Source organism: Hippopotamus amphibius, chromosome 4, assembly GCF_030028045.1.
Source record: "Hippopotamus amphibius kiboko isolate mHipAmp2 chromosome 4, mHipAmp2.hap2, whole genome shotgun sequence".
Classification (NCBI taxonomy): Eukaryota; Metazoa; Chordata; class Mammalia; order Artiodactyla; family Hippopotamidae; genus Hippopotamus; species Hippopotamus amphibius.
The window spans coordinates 147,946,945-147,970,219 of record NC_080189.1 but is presented as its reverse complement, the minus strand read 5'-3'; the positions used below and the strand labels follow the sequence as shown (position 1 = coordinate 147,970,219).

The following is a 23,275-nucleotide window of genomic DNA, read 5'->3' as shown; positions in this document are numbered from 1 at the left end:
GATTGAGGGGAGAGAGAGAAACCAACAGCCATTAAAAGTTAGAACACATCAAAAAAAAAGAGATAAATTTATTATTACTGGACTTTCAAATAAAAATATTTCAAAATGAAGCTCCAAAATGCAATATAGCCATTACTTTTTTATTAATTAGGAAAAAAATAGTCATTTTTTTTCTTTTTTGCTTAAAAAGGAAGAAACTGAAGAAAAAACAAAAAAACAAAAAACTATTACCTGGAAGTGTTGCTCTACATAATTTAATGTCAGAGGACAAGGGATGGACCATTTTTTAATTATTATCTGTAAGAATAAGTAGAATCAGATTATTTCTTACAAAATTCATGACAAGAAATCAATTTCAAATAGGTCAGCATTATTTTAATTAATCTAACACCATACCAAATAATATTTTAACTAATAGAAGATTCTTTGTTCATGTCATTTTCCCTAGTTAGAGTAGGGTCATCATTTGACATGAGCACCTACGGTAGGGCAGCATGGGGGTGATGCGTATCTGTTTAGTTGAGATCTCCCCCACTGAAGACTGAGAGTACTCTCGTGTCAGCTTTCAAAACTCCAATAGTATCAAGGCATTAAAAGAAAATGCAACTCAGAATGGGAACATGATGTTTTTAGTGACAATGGCTACTTGTGGACGTGGCATCAGCAGCAGATAGAGAAATATTAATAGCATTTTTGGAAATGGTCACAGGTAGATTCAAAGGGGGTAGCCTCAGGAACTTCTGATGTATGAGCACTGGCCCTCCTTGCTTTTTTCAGACTTACATGTTACTTTTGGTGAATGTGGATGAAGCTGGCAAGGAATAAGAGCGCAAAGCTAGGGAATGAGAGCTGGTAAAAATGAATTTTTTTAAAAAATTAAAAGAAATCCTGAGGGATGCTATTTCCCAGAAACAATTAATCTTACTCCTAATTGTGGCCATCCTGTTCCTAGACCTACAGTTGAGTTGTGTCAACATTACCACTGTTGTAGTTGTTTCAGGGCACATAATTACTCTGTAAATACTTGCTCCAGGCTGAAATCCAGCATACAAAAGGGCAAGGGAGAATAAAGGAAGCATCTGTCCCCTGCAGAAGACCAATAAGTAAATATTATACTATTCCTATTTGGTATTTATCTAGTTTTGGGTTTTAACTAATTCAATCAAAATTTTATGTAGTGATAAAACAAACCCAAGGAAAAGATACACTTTTAGGATAAAACTAATGAGTGAACTGAAAAATTACTCTTATTTAAAACCCTCACCAAGAAAAAAAAAAAAAAACTGTAAGGATAAACTGGGCAAGTTGCTTTGACATTTCTAGGTAAGTTTTCAATATGGAATAAAACTTCATGGTCAACTTACCAAGAGGAAAGAAAAAAAAATCAAAAGCAATAATCTTCTGATATGTTTTCCCAAAAAGGATGAGGATGGGATGGAGTAGAAGCAAGGCTGTTACTGGCCTCTCTCTTCAGCCCTGCTCCAAATTCAGTAGCTCACCTTTCCCCCGACTAATAGTGGTGGTGGCGGCAGCAGCAACCATTTACTGATTGTGTACCAGGCTGTTTGATAAGGTCGGGATGTGAGCTACCTCATTTTATCAGCTGTTATTACCAGACTTGCAAATCCAAATATTTCAAAATAATGCTTCAAAATGCACCATAATGATTATTTTTTCATTAATTAGAAAATATCATTAGCAGTCTGATTTTATATTCACATAAATTTCATAAATTAACAGCTAATTTCTCTGCAGAGACCCATCTCAAGCCTAAGCCTGCGGGTGGAGTTGGGTGGATAGAAGTGATGTCCTATAAAGCAGAAGTATGGAACAGGAATGGAAGATACCTGACAACAAAGGGTAACAGGGAGTCCTCGCTCAGGTTCAAGGCAGAACACAGTAAGAAGATAAACCCAGGGGTTAGAAAGAAAGACAAAGGGAAAAAGAAGATTAAGCATTAAAAATACTTGTTCACTTGCACAGAAGGCCCTTCCTTCTTCTCTTTGCTCCAAGTCCTTCCCATCTTTCAAGGCTCAGCTCAAGTTTTATTTCCTTCCACATCCTTCTTTATTCTAGCTGTTGGTGATCCTTCTCTCCTCTCAACTCTTGTAATTCTTATTCTGAAGCAAATAAATCAATACTTAATTATGTATTGACTATATTGTTCTCTATTTTTTTCTAATAAATTAACCTTATTTCCCCAACTAGATTGACAGATCCTTAAGAGTAGTGTCCTGGTTAAACTCCCACAACTCTAACGCCTACCAACCACAGTGCTCAGCAAAAGGAAATCCAAATCCAACCAAAATTCATTGAAATATTTCTCCATTTTCATTACTGACATTAAAATATTACTTCGAATATGAGTATTAGAATACCAATCTGTACTCAAGAACTTTTAGAAAGAATAGAAATTCATTTTTGCTAAAAAATGTACCAAAAAAGGTACCATTATGCTGAGCCACTGCTAAAGTAAAATTTATTTTTAAAATTTTAGCTATTTCAGCAGGGCCAAAAATTTAGGTCAAAAATTTTTAAGCAAAATAAGGATCTCGGACAATAGATCAAAGTATAGGTTTTGATGTGCATTGTTTGGAGAGTGTAATTTAAGAAAATAGTTTTCTGGACTGATTTTTTTAAATGTAATATAAATACTATACAGATTTACAAACACATTGATAAAAATAGTCAATGAAAAAAGGTGCAATGGAAAATAATAATCAATGAAAAAACTGGAATCCTTCAAAAAAATTGGGGTTAATATATACACATTTTCATTAACCACTGTGTATTTTGAATGTATTTTAAAACCTAATACTTAGCAAGTCTAAAATAAATTCAGGCACACCTCATTTTATTATGCTTTACTTTACAGCACTTTGCAGATCCTGTGTTTTTTAATGGCTTGAAGGTTTGTGGCAGCCCTGAGTCAAGCAAGGCTATCGGCACCATTTTTCCAAGAACATTTGCTCACTTCATGTCTCTGTGTCATATTTTGGTAATTCTCACATTACTTCAAATTTTTTCATTACTATCATGTTTGTTATAGTGACCGATGATCCTTGATCAGTGATCTCTGATGTGATTATCCTGGGGTGCCATGAACTCTGCCCATATAAGGTGGCGAACTTGAGCCACAGAGGCTGTGTGTGCTCTGACTGCTCCACTGACTGGCAGCTCTCGTCCCCTCCCTCTCCTCGGGCCTCCCTCTTCCCTGAGACACAACAATATTAAAATTAGGTCAATTTATAACCCTACAATGGCCTCTAACTATTCAAGTGAAAGGAAGAGTTGCACATTTCTAACTTTAAATCAAAAGCTAGAAATGATTAAGCTCAGTGAGGAAGGCATGTTAAAAACTGAGATAGGTTGAAAAAGAGGCCTCTTGTACCAAACTGTTACCCAAGTTGCAGCTGCAAATGAAAAGTTCCTGAAGGAAGTGAAAAGTGAACACACAAATGATACAAAAAGTGAAACAGCCTTATAGCTGAGATGGAGAAAGTTTTAGTGATCTGGACAGAAAATCAAACCAGCCACACATTCCCTTAAGCCAAAGCCAAATCCAAAGCAAGGCCCTAACTAACTCTCTTCAATTCTATGAAGACTGAGAGAGGTGAGGAAGCTGCAGAAGAAAAGTCTGAAGCTAGCAGAGCTTGGTTCATGAAGTTTAAAGGAAGAAGCCATCTCCACAACGCAGAAGAGCAAGGTGAAGCAGCAAGTGCTGATGCAGGAGCTGCGGCAAGTCATCCAGGAGTTCCAGCAATGATCGTTAATGAAGGTGACTACTCTAAACAATAGATTTTCAACACAGACCAAACAGCCTTCTATTGGAAGAAGATGCCATCCAGGACTTTCATAGCTGGAGAGGAGGAGCCAATGCCCGGTTTCAAAGCTTCAAAGGACAGGCTGACTCTCTTGTTAGGGGCTAATGCAGCTGGTGACTTTAAATAGAATACAATGCTCATTTACCATTCCCCAAATCCTAGGGCCCTTAAGAATTATGCTAAATCTACTCTGCCTGTGCTCTATAAATGGAACAACAAAGCCTTGATGACAACACATCTGTTTGTTATTTTAAGCCCATTGTTGAGACCTGCTGCTCAGAAAAAAAGATTCCTTTCAAAATACTACAGCTCATTGACAACACACCTGGTTGCCCAAGAGCTCTGACTGCAGATGTGCAACAAGATTCATGTTGTTTTCATGCCTCCTAACACAACATCCATTCTGCAGCCCACGGACTGAGGAGTAATATTGACTTTCAAGTTTTATTCCTTAAGAGACAATTTCATAAGGCTACAGCTGCTGGAGATGGTGATTCCTCTGATTGAGCTGAGCAAAGTAAATTGGAAACCTTCTGGAAAGGAGTCACCATTCTAGATGCCATTAAGTGCATATGTGATTCATGGGAAGAGATCAAAACATCACAATCAACAGAAGTGTGGAAGAAGTAGATTCCAACCCTCATGGATGACTTTGAGGGGTTCAAGATTTCAGTGGAGGAAGTCACTACAGATATGGTGGAAAGAGCAAGGGAAATAGAATTAGAAGTGGAGCCTAAAGATGTGACAGAATTGCTGCAATCTCATGACAACACTCGAATGGATCCAGGGTTGCTTCTTATGGATGAGTAAAGAAAGTGGTTTCTTGAGATGGAATCTGCTCCTGGTGAAGATGCTGTGAAGACTGTTGAAATGAATGCAAAGGATTTAGGATGTTACACAAACTTAATTGGTAAAGGAGTGGCAGGGTTTGAACGGATTGACTCCAATTTTGAAAGAAGTTTCTACTGGGGGTAAAGTGCTATCAAACAGCCTTGCAATGCTACAGAGAAATCACTCATGAAAGGAGGAGTCAATACATGCAGCAAAGTTCATTGTTGTCTTATTTTAAGAAATTGCAGGACTTCCTAGGTGGTGCAGTGGTTAAGAATCCGCCTGCCAATGCGGGGGACACGGGTTCGAGCTCTGGTCCGAGAAGATCCCACATGCCACGGAACAACTAAGCCTGTGAACCACAACTACTGAGCCCATGTACCGCAACTACGGAAGCCCACGTGCCTAGAGCCCGTGCTCTGCAACAAGAGAAGCCATCGCAATGAGAAGCCCTCACACCGCAATGAAGAGTAGCCCCCCGCGGCAACTAGAGAAAGCCCATGTGCAGCAACGAAGACCCAATGCAGCCAATACATAAACAAATAAACAAATAAATTTTAAAAAAGAAAGAAAAAACCTTATAAAGGTAGAAAAGGTTAAAAAAAAAAAAAAAGAAAGAAATCGCCACAGCCACACCAGCCTTCAGCAACCACCATCCTGATCAGTCAGCGGCCACCAACATGGAGGCAAGACCCTCCACCAGCAAAGCAGATGCTGACTCGCTGAAGGCACAGATGATGCTTGGTATTCTTCAGCAATGCTGTTTTTCTCTTTTCCATTATAGGTTATTGCAAGATATTGAATATATTCCCCTATACAGTAGGTCCTTGCCATTTATCTGTTTTATATATAGTATGTGTATCTGTTAATCCCAAACTCCCAGCTGATCCCCACCCCACTTCCCCTTTAAGTAATCATAAGTTTGCTTTCTGTCTGTGAGTCTGTTTCCGTTTTGTAAATAAATTCATTTATATCATTTTTTTTAGATTTCAGTATAAGTGATATCATATGATCTTTCTCTGTCCGACTTACTTCACTTAGTATGATAATCTCTAGGTCCATTCATGTTGCTGCAAATCGCATTATTTCATTCTTTTTAATGGCTGAGTAAGCAATAAAGTATTTTTAAATTAAGGTATATACACTGTTTTCTTACACATAATGCTGTTGTACACTTAACAGACTACAGTATAGGGTAAACATAACTTTTACATGCACTGGGAAACTAAAAAAATTGTGACTCGTTTTATTGCAACATTCGGTTTATTTGCACTGGTCTGGAACTGAACCCGCAATATCTCTGAGGTATGCCTATATGCCAATTAAAAAGAGAATTAAGAAAAAGGATACAGAGTGTCTTCACTGTCCCACTGTAGACCAAATTTAAATTGTGCTTGTAGGTAAAATGTGAGCAGATGGTTTGTAAAGCATGATAATAAATGCAGAATAAGGGTATTATTTCCATATGACAGCTACAGTAGGAATCTGTATTGAATTAAAGGGTATCTGCCATGACAGAAACGAATACTGTGAAAACTAAAATAGACATGATGTATCAATACATCTTACCTGCTTCAAACTATTGGCTATAAAAAATTACTCCAACCTATGCAACGCTTATGTAGTCAATTGTCTGTGTGGAAAATATTCAATGTTGTGTATACTGATTCTCTTTAATACCCACATGTTCGCTTGCAAATATAGGCCACTCTAAACCATGTAGATGCTTCTCAATAATCAAAGTATGATGAAAATATTTGTTTCCCTCTTAACGTGGCACCTAAAAAGTGTGCTTACGGATATTAAGCAAACTTTTGTGGTAATCATTTCGTGATATATTTAGTCATCATTATGCTGCACACCTTAAATATATACAGTGCTGTATGTCAATTATGCCTCAATAAAATCGAAAAATATCTTTTAAAAAAGTGTATGTTCAATTCACTTACTGGTAAGATACAAGTCAGGCAATTTGTGGGGGGAGGGGGAATGATTTTATTGTTCATAAATTCAACAAATGATTAAATGTAAGCACTGTTGAGTATTTTTAGTTTTAAGAGCAATCATTAAAGCATAAATATTTCTGTACACTGAAACCAGGGTCACTTTGACTTAATTTAAATAACCTAAAGGTGTTTTATCCTTGTATAACAGAAGATAGTTTAGCCTAAGTTAAATGCATCCTAGATTGTTTTGACAGCTTGGAAATCTGGTTCTATTATACGGTTTAACTAATGATGCGTTGTTTTGCTCTTTTAGGTGGCATTTTTCTTTCATTCACTTCTTAATAACAAAGGAGAATTTAAATAAGCTTATGATTTTAAGAGTTTAATCAAGCCATTTAGGTATGTATCTTGACGAGTTTAAAATCTTTAATCCTACTTAAGGTTTGACAGATACTGACTACGGAATAAACTACTAGGCAAAAAGAAAAAGGATTTTTTCCCCCAAAATTTCACACAAAGATACAATCTTTGGAACATTAAAATCTGTTTTAGAAGAATTAAAAAGAAAAAAGAAATTCAAATTCTCTTTTATCTTTTTTAAAATTCTCTTTTACCTTTATATTAAATTATTTTATAAATATTAAAATAAAGTTTACCATCTGAGAGATATTTTTCCTATGATATACTAAAAATTAGCTAATTTAAAAAAATATTCCACATGTGAAAAAAAATATTTCTTTGCAGCAGACCACGCTGAATAAACCAGATCAGACAGAATTCAGGCACCCCATTTCTTACTAGACCTCTACAATAGTTAAGCCCCTGAAGCTCTGGTTTCGTTAATGGAACAAAGTTTCAAAATTAAGATGACTAGGATCAAATTGATTTTACAGATTAGAACCAGCCTGATTCTCATGCTCCAGTACCCCCTCAAAACACACACATACATACACAATATTGTATAGAAATAAGTGGATACATACATCTACCCAAAGAATTATACTCCATCTAAGGTTTTAACAGAATTGGTGTGCTCTCCTCTCTGGTTAACCAGAAGAGAAACTGAACTTGAAATGCTATTCTAGCTAAGCCTCTTCAAAATAGATACAATGAAGGAAACAGTTTTGCAGAATAAAAGTGCTTTTAATAACACATTGAAATAAAATGGGATACCTTCCCAAAACAAAACAGAGTTAAGAGAAAAAAGACATTAACACGAGTTCAATTTTAGTGAGGAGATAAGCAATGCACTATATTTTAAACTTACCACAAGAGCAAAGAACACCATAAAGAAAAATGATAAACTACTTGTGTAGCCAAGAAAGCCTGTAAAATAACAGTAAAATAAAAAGCAATTTATAAGGAAAGTGATCCTAACGTTCGGCTAAAGCTATACATCTTGGGCATGTTTTTTATTACAGTGCTTGGTATCTGGGGCTTAGGGCTGAGAATAACAACATTCCAACTATCTGTCACAGATCATTTATGTAGCTCTGTACAGCTGAATTGGAACTGGCTTACCACTAATGGTACACTGTAAGGAAAGGCTGCTCTTTAATGTTCTGCTGTAAAGATTTTATTTTAGTGGGGCAAACAAAATACTACTGCAAACGAAGCAATAGGTTAACTAGGCAGGGCTGAAGGCTGAATAATCTAAATTAAGTCCAAGTTCAAAATTATTCACAACTACCTTCTGCTAAAAATGTGGTACTGTGGAATTTAAAAGCCCCTTAATACTATTTTCTTCCTTTCTTTTTCTTTTCTTCTAAACAAATAATGTCCTCTTCTGTAAAGACTTACCTATTTTAGGAAGAAGTGCAAGAGGGAACACAATGGTAACACAAATGATTATTAGTAGTGTTTCTCCATTCAGATACCAAGACCTATTAGGAAAAAAAGTTCTATTTTAGGCACAAGACTCCAGCGCTTGTGTTTCTGCACACCCACACCCACAACCCACACCCACACCCACACGCTCATACATTATAACCAATATAACTACCCGCTAGGAAAAGCCTACTTCTTTTCGTTAAATACCTTCTTGTGGAATCCTATTACTCTTATACTCCAATAAAAATTTTTAAAAAAGCATACTCAAAAGAATGTTAAACAGCTTTTTAAAAAAAGACAATTTAGTAAAATAGAAAATACTAATGATAGAAATACAAAATAAAGATTATTAACTATGTTTTAAAAATGCCTTATGGGAAAAATTCAAAGGAAATAAAATGATAACAGTGATTAGTAAGAGATGATATTATGTATAATTTTTATTTGCTTTCTCTTCTACATTTTCTGTAATGTAGCTGTCATATTTTTACACTGAAACATATGCATATATACACATGCACAATTGTAACAAAGTAAAATTCATGCTAATATGAGAGCTGGGAGTATCAAAGATAATGGGTATTACCTTTTCAAGTCATTTGGTAGATACTTTCAGAATTTCCAGTTGGCTAAAATGTATCCTTTCACTACCAGATAGTCAAAGTCTCCCACTGCCATGTTAAATTAAGAAAATGGATAAATTCCTAGAAACATACAATATATCAAGACTGAACCATGAAGAACTAAAAGAATATGGACAGACCGATAACGAGTAAAAACACTGAATTAGTAATCAAAAACCCACCAACAAAGAAAAGTCCAGGACCAGATGGTTTTTCTGGTGAATTCTACCAAACATTTAAAGAAAAATTGATGCCAATACTTCTCAAACTCTTCCCAAAAACTGGAGCAGAGGGAACACCCCCAAACATTTTATGAGGCCAGCATTCTGTAACTATCCAAGCCACACAAGGACACTACAAAAAACAAAACTATAGACCAATATCCCTGGTGAAAATATTACAAGAATTCTCAACAAAACATTAGCAAACTGAATTTAACAGCACATGAAAAGGATCATACACCATGATCAAGTGAGATATCCATGGGATGTGAGGATGGATCAACATAAGTAAATCAGTCAACATGATATATAGCACATTAATAGAATGAAAGATAAAAATCATATGACCATCTCAATAGATGCAAAAAAAGCATGTGACAAAATACAATATCCTTTCATGATAAAAACCTTCAGCAAATATCATACAGAAGAAACAAATCTCAACAAAATAAAGGCCGTAGGTTGAAAACTTTTTCTCTAAGATCAGGAACAAGACCAGGGTGCCGACTCTTACCACTCTTATTCAACATAATACTGGAAGTCCTAGCTAGAGCAATCAGGCAAGATAAAGAAATAAATGGCATCCAAATGGGAAAAGAAGTAAATCTGTCTTTATTTGCGGATATGATCTTATATATAGAAAATCCTAAAGACTGCAACCAAAAAACTGTTAGAGCTAATCAACAAATTCTATAAAGTTGAAAGATACAAAACCAACATACAGGAATCAGCTGTGTTTTCATAAACTAACAAAGAAATATCTGAAAAAGAAATAAAGAAAACAATCCTATTCACAATAGCATGAAAGCAATAAAATACTTATGACTATTTAACCAAGGAAGTGAAAAATACACTTACAGACAACCAAAAGACTTAAATGAAAGAAACTGAAGACACAAATGGAAAGATATCCCATCTGTGTTCATGGATCAGAAGAATCAATATTGTTAAAATGTTCATACTATCCAAAGCTATCTACAGAGTCAACACAATCCCTATCAGATTCCAATGACCTTTTTTCCCCAAAATAGAACAATCCTAAAATTTGTGTGAAACCACAAAAGAGTCCAAATAGCCAAAGCAATCCTGAGAAAGAAAGCAAAGCTGACTTCAAACTATACTACAAAGCTTTAGTAATCAAAACAGTTTAGTACTGGCATAAAAATAGACACACAGACCAACAGAACAGACTAGGGAGCCTAGGAATACCCCTTCCTCACCCCATAAACTGTCAACTAATATTTGACAAAGGAGCCAAGAATATTCAGTGGGGAAGAAGTCTTTTCAATAAATTGTACTGAGAAAACTGGATAGCCATAGACAGAAAAATGAAATCTATCTTACAACATTCACAAAAATTAACTTGAAATAAAGACTTAAATGTAAGGCCTGAAACTATAAAACTTATAGAAGAAAACACAAGGAAAAAGCTCCTTGACATTGGTCTTGGCAACAGTTTTTTTGAATATGACACCAAAAGCACAAGCAACAAAAACAAAAATAAATGGAACTATATCAAAATAAAAAGCTTCTGTATAGCAGAAGAAACAATCAACAAAATGAAAAGGCAATCTACAGAATGGGCGAAAATATTTCCAAATCATATATCTGATAAGAGACTAATGTCCAAAATATATAAAGAATTCATACAATTCAACAGCAAAAAAATCAAACAATCCAATTTTAAAATGGGCAGAGGAAATAAATAGCCTTTTTTTTTTTTTCCCAAAGAAGATATATGAATGGCCAACAGGTACATGAAAAGATGATCAACATCACTAATCATCAGGGAAATACAAATCAAACCCACAATGAAATATCACCTCACACCTGTTAGTATGGGTATCATCAAAAAGACAAGAGAGGGACTTCCCTGGAGGTTCAGTGGTTAAGACTTCACCTTCCAATGCAGGGGGTGCGGGTTCAATCCCTGGTCAGGGAGCTAAGATCCCACACGCCCCACAGCCAAAAAACCAAAACATAAAACAGAAGCAATATTGTAACAAATTTAATAAAGACTTTAAAAATGGTCCACATCAAAAACAAAATCTTTAAAAAATAAAAAAAGACAAGAGATAACAAGTATTGGAACAGATATGGACAAAAGGGAAGCTCTGTGCACTGTTGGTGAGAATGTGAATTGGTTCAATCACTATGGAAAACAGTATGTTGGTTCCTCAAAAAATTAAAAACAGAACTACCATATGATTGATCCAACAATCCCACTTCTGGGCATATATGTAAAGGAAATGAAAACAGGATATCAAAAAGATATCTGCACTCCCATGTTTATTGCAGTATTATTCATAATAGCCAAGATATGGAAACAACCTAAGTGTCTGTCAATGGACGAATGGATAAAGAAGATGTGGCGTGTGTGTGTGTGTGTGTCTGTGTGTATGGAATAATAATGGAATATTATTCAGTCACGAGGAAGAAAGAAATTTTGCCATTTGTGATAACATCAATAGACAAGGAGTGCATTAAGAGATAAGTCAGACAGAAAAAGACAAATATTGTATATCATGTATATGTGGAATCTGAAAAAAGCTGAACTTGTAGAAACAGTAAAATGGCAGTTAGCAGGGGCTGGTGGGTAAGGGAATTGAGGAGATGTTGATCAAATGGCAGAAACTTGCTGTTAGAGGATGAATACGTTCCAGGGATCTAATGCAAAACAAGGTGATTATAGTTTACAAAACTTTTATATACTTGGAAGTTGCTAAGAGACTTGATCTTAAATGTTCTCATTACAAAAAAGAAATGATAATTATGTCAGGTAATGGAGGTATTAGCTAACACTACAGTGGTAATCATACCACAGTATATAAGTATATCAAATCTACATGTTGGACACCTTAAACTTACACAATGTTATATGTCAATTATATCTCACAAAGAAAAAAAAAAAGGGGAAAGAAAGAAAAGGTTTTCCCCTACATGGGCTTCAACCCATGGCTTCTAACACAAACTTTATGGTTCACTGTGTCTCTTTTACACCCTGGTTTATGAAGAAGTCCTCTTTAATGCATCTTTAAAAGGTAGTGTTGGATTTCCCTGGTGGTCCAGTGACTCTGCACTTCCAGTGCAGGGGGCTCGGGTTCAATCCCTGGTTGGGGAACTAAGATCCCGCATGCCATGTGGCACGGCCAAAAAAACCCCCAAAACCGAAAAACAATAAAAGGTACTGTTGGGTGCTGACAACTCCCTCTTTAACAGAACAAGAGAAGGAGCAACAGCGGAAGCAACACCATGATCACAGCTCAGCCTTCTCCACCCTAACTCATGTCTTCAGAAATGCACGTGCCAGAAACTAAAACCCACACACAAGTATTTCCAGCTAATGGGCCTGAAGCTGTAGTCTCTGTATTTGCACATGCCCCTCAAGTCCTGGTACGCAGGAGACTCTAAGAGTGTACAGAGATTACAAGTACGACATGAGGGACTTCACTGGTGGCGCGGTGCTTAAGACTCCGAGCTCCCAATGCAGGGGGCCCAGGTTTCATCCCTGGTCAGGGAACTAGATCCCACTTGCATGCTGCAACTAAGAGTCCGTGAGCTGCAACTAAGAAGCCGACCTGTCGCAATTAAGAAGTCCACGTGCTGCAACTAAGGAGCCTGCCTGCTGCAACTAAGATGCAGCACAACCAAATAAATAAATAAATAAATAAATAAAATATTTTTAAACGTGTCAGAGAAATATATTCTTAAAAAGAAAAAACATATACAACATGACACTCCTTGGCATATTCATCTTCTTATCACTCTTGAATACATATGAAAACGGAACTTCAAAATATCCCTCACCAAAGAACACCTGGCAACTAAATTTCTGAAGCTGGCAAAAAGCCCAGGGCTCTATGCCTGAAATCTCCTTCCTTTTGGGACCCCAAACAGACTCAGACAGTTGCAGCGCCAGGAGTAAAAAACGCCCAGAGGCACACCAAAGCAGATTCCATCTGTTAGCTCTGCTGTCCCTGCTGTTATGAAGGAAGAGTTCGGCAAAGGGAGCATGTTAATCCTCAGGACCAAAGACTCTTTTCTCCTGCTAAAGAATCTTAGGAACACTTTGAAATCCTGAACTTCATAACACATACTACTATATATTATGCTTTATAACTTCATATTATTTCAGATCACAATTATTCATGTCCACAGAAGCCACATGCCTGCCCAGAGCACTGAACTGTTGGTCTGAAGAAAACTTCACCTTCTCTCAGTGGTAACTCTGAATCACAGAGTTATGGAATGTTAGAGCTAGAAAGGTCCTCAGAGATCATCTGGTTCAACAACTTCATTCTACATGTCTGCAAAATCAGCAAAAGGATGCTGATCTTAGTAATAGAAGCAATGGAAAGATTTGCTGTTCACGAACAGTCACTCTGAATTCATGGTATTTTTTCAGATACGGCCTCATTTTTCTCAAGATTGCGATTTCTTTACACTTCCCTCTTCACAGGATTAAACATTTAATTCCTAATATTAAAAAGAACTTCATTGCAAATTTCTCTTTCCCTGGTTTGGCTACTGGTTAATATTAATCATTTCTTATCTTTATTAAGTTATGTGAATACAGCCAATTATAAATACAATGATTTTCTTTACCATTCATCAACAATAAAGGCAACACAGTAATGCATGGTAAAGTTAGTTTAAATTTCACGTGCATGTCACAGTCAACTGAATTGTGTTTGGCAATGGATATTTTCCAAGGAACAGAAATGATTAAACTTACAAAATAAAGCTCCAGCTTGAGAAATACAAGCCACTACAAAGAAATGGCAAAAGCACATTTCACAAATGAAGATTTTAGAGGAATATGCTTACCTTAAAATTTTTCCTAAGTGGGTGAAAAAGAGAACCGTATTTTCCTCCTGTGATCTATTGTACATGTGCATTCTCTTCAAGCCAAAAGAATTAGCGTAAAAAGTTTTATACTTCCTAGAAAACTTGTTTGATGTGTGGATTTAATCCTATATGATAAAAATGTTCCAAAGTATGAAATATAGAGTATAGATCCTTAGCTGTATTGCAAATGCTTTGGCATGCAGATTTTTTTCCATATTTTAATGAAAACCAGATTTATTTATAAGTTGCTTTAATTTCATTCTCGAACGGAATGGAACAAGAGTATCATATGTTCTGAATTAGGATCTTACTCACATCCCATATCAATTATGTAACTCAAATGCAAGACAACTTAATTGTGTCAATCATATTCCACTGACAAGATCATTAAATGTTAACAGAGAGCTTCCAACTTTTAACAGCCATAGATTTTTTTAAATACACATTATTCTATGAAAAATATAGATGCCTCACAAAAATTTGGTACAAGTATTATAGCTTTTGACTTCTAATAATTTTTGAAATTAGGATATTAAGAAAATAAAATTTCTTTTTGATAACATCTTTATAAAGGTTCATTTTTCACAAAGGAACATCAAATCCCAAGGATAACACAGAAAATAAGCACAACTGAAAATTCTTAACTGCAATTTATTGTAATTCAAACCCTAAAAGTATATCAATATCATACTGATTTCATAGAATATTGCTCTGTAACTCTACCTAGAAATAAACTGCCCCAGAGAGTTAAATCAATTACCATAACATTTGTTTCTTAATTATTTTACAGCATTAAGTTTTAAAGACTAATGGTTTACCTGCATTCTAACCTATTAACATAGTCATGCTTTTCAAAGCTTTGAAATCCAAAATAAATGAATATACATTACACAAAACAAGATGAGGCTGTTAAAAAGATGTGCACCTTTAAAACATCATAACAAAGATGATGCAAACTGGTCACAGGATTTTGAAGTACACAGTTTTAAAAATTCTTTTCTGACATGTAAAGATAACATTTTAATCAATTTTCTACTAATATAAGATGGAGTTAATTTTTAATTCATTTCTTTAAAAAGTCAGAGGAAAAAACCCAATAAAGTAAATGACAACTGATATAAAATGAAGCTATGGTAAAAGTATCACTTTTAGAAAAAGAAGACCTAAGTTTTTAATAGCAGTTCTGTCACATACTACTTATAATTATTTCTAAAATTTTATATGTAGTTTTGTCCTTCTTCCTTCCACAAAGACATAGGACAATAAAAAAGAAAATAAATAGAAGTCACCAAATTCAGGACCAAGAGAATGGAGAACATGTGACAACTATTAGGATTAACATAGTTTATGCAATACATTCAAATATGACTCTGGGGGCTTCCCTGGGGGTGCAGTGGTTAAGAACCCACCTGCCAATGCAGGGAACATGGGTTCGATCCCTGGGCTGGGAAGATCCCACATGCTTCAGAGCAAGTAAGCCCATGAGCCACAACTACTGAGCCTGTGCGCTGCAACTACTGAAGTCCACGATTAGAGTGTGTGCTCCATAACAAGAGAAGCCACTGCACTGAGAAGGCTTCACACTGCAACAAAGAGTAGCCCCCACTTGCCACAACTAAAGAAACCCCACACGCAGCAACGAAGACCCAGCGCAGCCAAAAATAAAATACAGGTTTAAAAAAAGAAAAAAAAAAAGCTTCCCTCACAACATTGTAAATCAACTATATGTCAATAAAAAGTAATTTAAAAAAAAACAGGACTCCGACCTTACTGGCATTCAGAGCAAACAGGGAAAAACTACCTTTATATAGTTATTATTATTGGAATCCTTTTTTTTTTTTTTTAATTGTGGTATAACTGACATACAACATTATGGAGTTGCTTAATTCTCCACATTTACACTATGCTATCAGCTTATAAAAGCATGTATATTTATAATATCTTATTTGGGCATCCCAACAACTTTGTTAAGAAGGGAATACTGGCACCACCATTAAGCAGATGAAGATACCTCAGGCTCAAAATTAAATTATATCACCAAAAGAAGTTAATTTCCTGAGGTTACTGAATATGAAATGGATAGAACACATGACTCCTTACTCTTAGTCTAACATTCTTTATTTTGCCAAGAGTTCTTAGCCCTAAATTATAAAAGAAACTTACTGTGTAGGATTTTTTGAGTAATAAAAGTTGTCCTCAATATTTTTACAGCAAATACAAAAGTGAATTTCGGGCTTCCCTGGTGGTGCATTGGTTGGGAATCTGCCTGCCAATGCAGGGGACATGGGTTCGAACCCTGGTTGGGGAAGATCCCATATGTCACGCAGCAACTAAGCTCATGTGCCACATGTTCCACAATGAGAGGTCACCGCAATGAGAAGCCCACGTACCATAACGAAGACCCAGTGCAGCCAATAAAAAATAAATTAAAAAAAAAAGCGAATTTCACATAGGTATGTCATTGAGCAATTGTTTATCAAAATAAGAGCATAAAACTTAAAAGGAACAAGGTAAAGCTACAGATAAAATAAGGTAGCTGTATCAAATGTGATAATGAATGTGAAAGCTTGTGAAATGTAAGGTGCTATACAAAGGCACAATATCTTCCAATGATGAAAAATCATTAAGGACGTCTACTTACCTTTTTTCAATCACATATTCTTGATGGTTCCTATTCAGGTCTAAATTATACCATATTTTCCTTATAAATATGTATTTGCAGTTGTCTAAGTAGAATTCTTTCATGGAAGCCAACTGTAAAAGCTAAAACTCAATTTTGAAAACTTGCCCTGCAACCCAGAACAAGTTCAAATATTGGAGCAAAACAACTAAATATTTAAATCTAATTATATAAAATAATTTTATGACAATTAAAAGGATTCATTTAGCCTTTTCAAGTTTATTTTTCTCAAAATTTCATGTTATATGTGGTAAAAGGAAAAGTATAATTAATTTTTTTTCCTCCTAAAAAGAGATGAGTCAATAGTCTTTAGAACCCAGTATGTTTAAAATAAGCAAGGAGAAGGGCAGTGTAACATGGTTTAGTATTGTTTATAGTATTGTTAAAAAACAGGAAATGAAACAATTTTTTTCAAATAATGCTTTATAACAGGATCTTACACAAGTATGTTGTAACTTTATCACTCTGATTTACCTTTATCACTACGGTTCGCTGAAAAGTGACAGCAGTATTATCCACTCCCCTCCTTTAAGACCTTTACTGTCAGTGCTTTCAGCCTTCCTCCAGCCCCTACCCAATTCTTCATATCCAGAAATTCCTCCTTTCCTCTTCTCCAAGCGCCAGCTCATCCCTGTCCTGCCCTCTCATGCCCCCGTGGAACGCAAGGATTACACTGGCACCTCACAGGGTTCACATCGCAGTGCTCTGCTCATGATGGATCATCACTAGCCATCCACAGAGTGTTTTCTCCTCTGTCACTTCTCTGCCTCTGCCTAATTTGTAAGTATCTTGAGGGTGGGGACTACATTTATTTTACTTCCGATGAGTAATAGATATTTATTGAATTAATAAATGAATGGACACAATGCAAAAATTTTTTTCTTACCCACTATAGTCTCCAGACAAAAATTCTGAAATAGCAGCAGGAAGCTCTGTTTTAATAATTAATAGATAAGATGACATAGCTGCAAACAGAATAAAAAGAGTTCCTATTAGAATTCTATAATTTTTAACCATTTAAAGAACAATCTATCCAGAGACACAGATGTCCATTTGGGTTATGACAGCATGTGGAAGATTAATTCATACTGTACTGTCCTCAAAGACAGATATACACCAGGAATGGAGATAAATAACTTTGTAGAGAAGAATAATTGGTAAGCTCATTAGGTATCTTTTGTTTACATTTCAAGTCCAAGGCAAATGATTTAGGTAAGAGAAAGGGTCTTGATTACAGGCTACTTATAAATGACATTTTCCTTGAAGTTTGGCAAAAACTCTTAATGTTATCCCCTGTCCAAGGCATTAGTGGTTAGTTTAGCAACAATTGATATAGAAACAGGAGATAAATAAGTATAGCTAATAAATTGGATCATTTGTCCTTTCTTACTAGAGAGAGATCTCCCCTCAGAAGTCTCACTTCCTTTCTCTCCCTTTCTCTGCTACTGTTCTCCCACACACATTTTGGACACGTGTTTTTATAAAACAATAACAAAATGCACAATGAATTACATTTTAAATTGTCCTCTAAAACAGATGAGAAAAGATTCAAGTGAAACTATTAAGCATATTAAAGGCACAAAGCTTATAACTTTTATTCCATTTATTAACAGGGCTCTTCTGTATTATGCAATCAAAACCTAAAGCTAGCATTATTTCTCACATTCTGTCAGACAGGATCCAAGAAATAGCCAGCTTTTACAGCATTTTAATAATGATCCTATTTCTGGTGTAGCTATTAAAAACACCCACATCTTATAAACCTTCCATCATATACTAGCAAGTGTTTTAATATGGTTACAGAATACAGAACTCATTTATATGTAAATACTTGAATTTAAACTTAAATGCTTAAGTATATAGAAACCCAGATGATTTAGAGTGAGTTTAACAGAGTAATAATCTCTGTTTCCCCCAGAGATTAAGTATATATTAAAAAAGAGCCAACAAGAATATGTCCATGAAGAATAGACTGTACTCTGTGTGCATGTTAATTTTATTACTTATTTATATTTCAGGAAACGTTTCACTTTCTCCTTGGACCTACAAAAACTAAGAACACAAATGGATGCCAAGTTTGAATGGCTAAAATCTGGGGAAAAACTGATTAAAAGGCTCAAAGAGTTTAAGAAGAAAAATGTATATTTCTCAATCAACATATCTAAAAGTAGCTGAACTTCATAATTATTACTGTGCTGTGTGACTACTCAACCCTGGGGAAAAACAGGATATATACTAGTTTGCGTACAAATTTACATGAAGATAGGCAATACTTCTACACACAAACACATACACTCTCTCTCTCTTTTTTTTTTAGTAAAACAACATGTACCTATGGCAAACTTTAGAACAGTTAAGTAAATAGTCAGTTCTCTGCAATGAAAATATACATATTCACATTTTCCAGTTTATGACTATTTCTTTTTTCCCAGCAGAAGTACAGCTGTTGAAATAAAGTCTTTTTCTCAGTAGTATAGTACACTTCTTCAACTCGGTTATGGGACATTACAATTAATTGTATATGAAAAGGGATTCTAAGTCGTTCACACTCTCATAAGGAAAAATGCTACCAATTTGGTACAGAATAGAAGGAAGGTTTAGATTAACTGTCTCCACTCAAGGATTTAGGGTCTTTGTTTATAACACTTTATCTATTCCAAAGAATCATACACATATGGTGTGATGTTGAAAATCTTGAACTGAATTTTCTGAAATTGGCCTAGAGCTACTTAAATATATCTTGCTAGGAAAAAAAAAAGGCAAAAGTACCTTGAAAACAAGGAATGTAGACTTCCTACACAATGTAATTTATTATCTGCCCATCAGTCTTTCTTGCTTGGATTAATTCAATACCACATGCTTTTCTAAAGTTTCAGACATTCATCTCTTTCAGTAATTTTCTATTATTTCTTTTAGATCCTTGGTTGTAAAAAGCTTCAATGAATATGAGATCATATTTCTTCCTAATATACAATCTGTCATTCTTCCCAGAATTTCTATTAGCCTCTGGCTAATCATTTGATCACTTTTATCCTCTGTTGCAGCCTTAACTCTTTGGTTTTCAAATGGGAGTCCTATTTCATTAGATTCCAGTCTGAAGAATCATGTATATTTCAAGAAATACGAACTCACCAAACATATGTTTCTCAAAAAAAGATCTCAGAATACAAGATATAAATATAGTAAAACACGTCAAACACTGTTTCTTTCTCAGAGAATGCTGGTGTTTGTTTTAAGAGCTACAAAAACCACAGAGCTCAGGATGGGAAAAACTCCACTGATTAAGCAAGTGAAACAAAGAAAGACACTATCCTTTTCACTGTCTAGATTATTCTTCCTAACCACAAGTAAACTTTTATGCAAGGACTAGCACCTTAACATATTATATGTGGTACAGAGAGAAACAAACAGAAATCACTAAATATACATTAAGTTAGGAATACATCTTAATTAGATTTACATAAAAAGGAACAATCAGCTCAATTAAATAAAGTGGAAAAGTTTTAAAGATATAAAATCAACAAGAATGCTCATATACCCATTGTTTTTAACCCAAAGGTTCACTAGCTCCAAAAAAGCTGCTTGCCACACCTTTCATCTCATGTCTTCTATTAATAGCATAAGGAAGTGTTTAAGGACTTATCTTAGAGACAGGTCATAAGCAAGAATTCATAAATGATTTTTGCTGACATCGATACACAGCATAGACTCTTAATATAAGACACACCGTGTTGTCTTCTAAATAAACAGCTGTAACAGGGTCATCCACAAGAGCCATGGTTATAGCTAAGTGGTTCTGGCCGCCACAACACCAAAGCCAGAATTAGGGCTAGAAGACATACCTTAGTGACAGGTATTCAACCATTACAAATCATTTAGTTTCACCACATTAACTAAATAGGTATTCTTTTCTCCTTCATTTTAAACATAACTAATAGAACTCATTTAATAGAAACTGCCCTGGGAAGGAAATAAAAAATCTGTCAACTTAATCAAAACACAGAAGTTGAAAGTATTCTTTAAAAACCATGTGGTGATGCAACTGTTACATTAAGAAATGACTAAAACAGGGTAAAATTCGATTAGGCAATAGTAAGTAGTAAGGTATTAATACTGGTTGATCTAATCATAAAGACAAACACATGAGTTGGGAGCACGGAGGCTGAGGGGAGAGATGTCAAAAACACAGCAGGGGAAAGTGCTCTGGAGGAGGAGAATTACAAGAACAAGCAAGCATTTGGGGGCTTAGGATGCCTGTTCTAAGTGATTTGCAAGTTATTTCCTCATTTAAAATGAAAGTTATTTCCTCACCACAAACCTGTAAGGTAGGTATTATTTATTTCACAGGTGAGGAAATGGAGGTACAGAGAGTTAACTTGCCTAGTGATGGTGGAAGTACCCTAACTGGCTTGAGAAATCTGCACTATTAACTGTTACATTATGAGAAAGTGCAGAGAAGCAAAGTAAAGAAGAAATCCACCACAGCAAAGAAAAATAAGAAAAGTCTACCAAAAGGACCACTCCCCAGAATTATTTTCTTTTTTCATCACCATTTAAACAACAATTGCTTCCAAATGCGGAGTTTAACAGTTTGGTTCAAAGAAAATAAAGAATTCCTACAAGTATTAAAAACACTTAGGGGGCTTCCTAGGTGGCGCAGTGGTTAAGAATCCGCCTGACAATGCAGAGGTCACGGGTTCGATCCCAGCTCCAGGAAAATCCCACATGCCGCGGAGCAACTAAGCCCGTGTGCCAAAAAAAAAAAAAAAAACACTTAGAATGTTCATTTCACTTTGAGATGTATTTTCATTTCAGTTTTGTGGCTGGTTTGGTAAAGTGATTTGTCAAGATTCCTCAGACAGGCTAAGGAGTTTCATGATAGGACTCTACTGCATTTATCACTATGATTCTATTGCATCTACAGCTATTATTGTAGCTCAGAAGAGAAAGTTTCCTATTCTCACATATTTGTGATATTAACACTACACTGAAATTGAAAAAAATTAAAACAAAACCAATCCCTCTTCCCACAAACCCTGTACTCTCATAGGTTACTTTTCCCAGGACTCCTTTAAAAAAAAAAAAAAAGACAAAGCTTCAATTGGAGTGTAGACCTAAGAAATCATTAGTTTATAAAAATAGTTATCCTTCTTGTTAAACACTTAAAATACATGTATGAAGATAAGATTGCGTAGATCTATTTTTAAAACAGAATTAGGTTTTCAGCACTTGGAAGAAGTTCAGCAACTTCTTAAAGGGTTAGTCAGCCAGTTCTAAACAGATGTACTATGGTAGGAAACGATAAAGTTTGCCTTTCCTTCTAAGCAAGATTCAATTTTACCTCAAACATGTTTTTAGGGGACTTCCTAGGTGGCGCAGTGGTTAAGAAGCTGCCTGCCAATGCAGGGGACACAGGTTCGATCCCTGCTCCAGGAAGATCCCACATGCCCCGGAGCAACTAAGCCTGTGCACCATAACTACTGAGCCTGAGCCTGTGCTCTAGAGCCCATGAGCCACAACTATTGAGCCCGTGTGCTGCAATTGCTGAAGCCCACGTGCCTAGAGCCCGTGCTCTGCAACAAGAGAAGCCACTGCAATGAGGAGCCCGTGCACCACAATGAAGAGTAGCCCCTGCTCTCTGCAGCTAGAGAAACCTCATGTGCAGCAACGAAGACCCAACACAGCCAATAAATAAGCAAATAAATTAAAAAAAAAATGTTTTTAGTCATGGATAGCAACAGCTTTATTCTATTTAATGTGTCTTATTAACCTGGTGTTCCTACTAAATGTCCAAACGCCACTGAAAGTCTATCTCCACTCAAAATAGTACTCAACACAATCTCCCTCTTTTTTAAAAAGGACTTTTTAAAAAACTCTGAAAACAAGGTCATTTCCCTAATTTGTGCACAAATGAAATAAAAAATATATGGAGTTGGACTTCCCTGGTGGCAAAGTGGTTAAGTATCTGCCTGCCAATGCAGGGGCAAGGGTTTAATCCCTGGGCCAGGAAGATCCCACATGCTGCAGAGCAACTAAGCCCATGTGCTACAACTACCAAGCCTATGCCTCTAGAGCCCGAGAGCCACTACTACTAAAGCCTGCCTGCCTAGAGCCCATGTTTCCCAACAAGAGAAGCCACTGCAATGAGAAGCCCACACATCACAATGAAGAGTAACCCCCACTTGCCACAACTAGAGAAAGCCCACGTGCAGCAAAAAAGACCCAACACAGCCAAAAAATAAATTTAGAAAAAAAAATTTTATATATATATATAGAGGAACCTTTCCCCCCACGACCCTAGGAAAATATACATCTTTGTTTTACCATTTATCAAGATCTTAAACTTGAATAAAAACTGACCAGAATATTTACTAATAGTAAATTATAATTAAACTTCAATAAAAATTGTTACTAAGAAATACATTATTTTCAAAACCTTTTTAAAGGTTACCAGTAAATTTTGTCAAAGGAA

General features: G+C 35.6%; 1 protein-coding gene across 1 annotated transcript in view; it reads right to left on the bottom strand.

Annotated features, from left to right (window-relative positions):
* The window catches only part of SLC38A6 (solute carrier family 38 member 6), a 60,913-nt gene that overhangs the window by 11,584 nt on the left and 26,054 nt on the right, over positions 1 to 23,275 (bottom strand). The window contains exons 6-9 of the mRNA XM_057731249.1: positions 17,690 to 17,768; positions 8,402 to 8,484; positions 7,869 to 7,927; positions 232 to 297 (exon numbers count right to left, since the gene is read on the bottom strand). Coding sequence (XP_057587232.1) covers positions 232 to 297; positions 7,869 to 7,927; positions 8,402 to 8,484; positions 17,690 to 17,768 — 287 coding nt within the window. The remainder of the gene's footprint in view (positions 1 to 231; positions 298 to 7,868; positions 7,928 to 8,401; positions 8,485 to 17,689; positions 17,769 to 23,275) is intronic.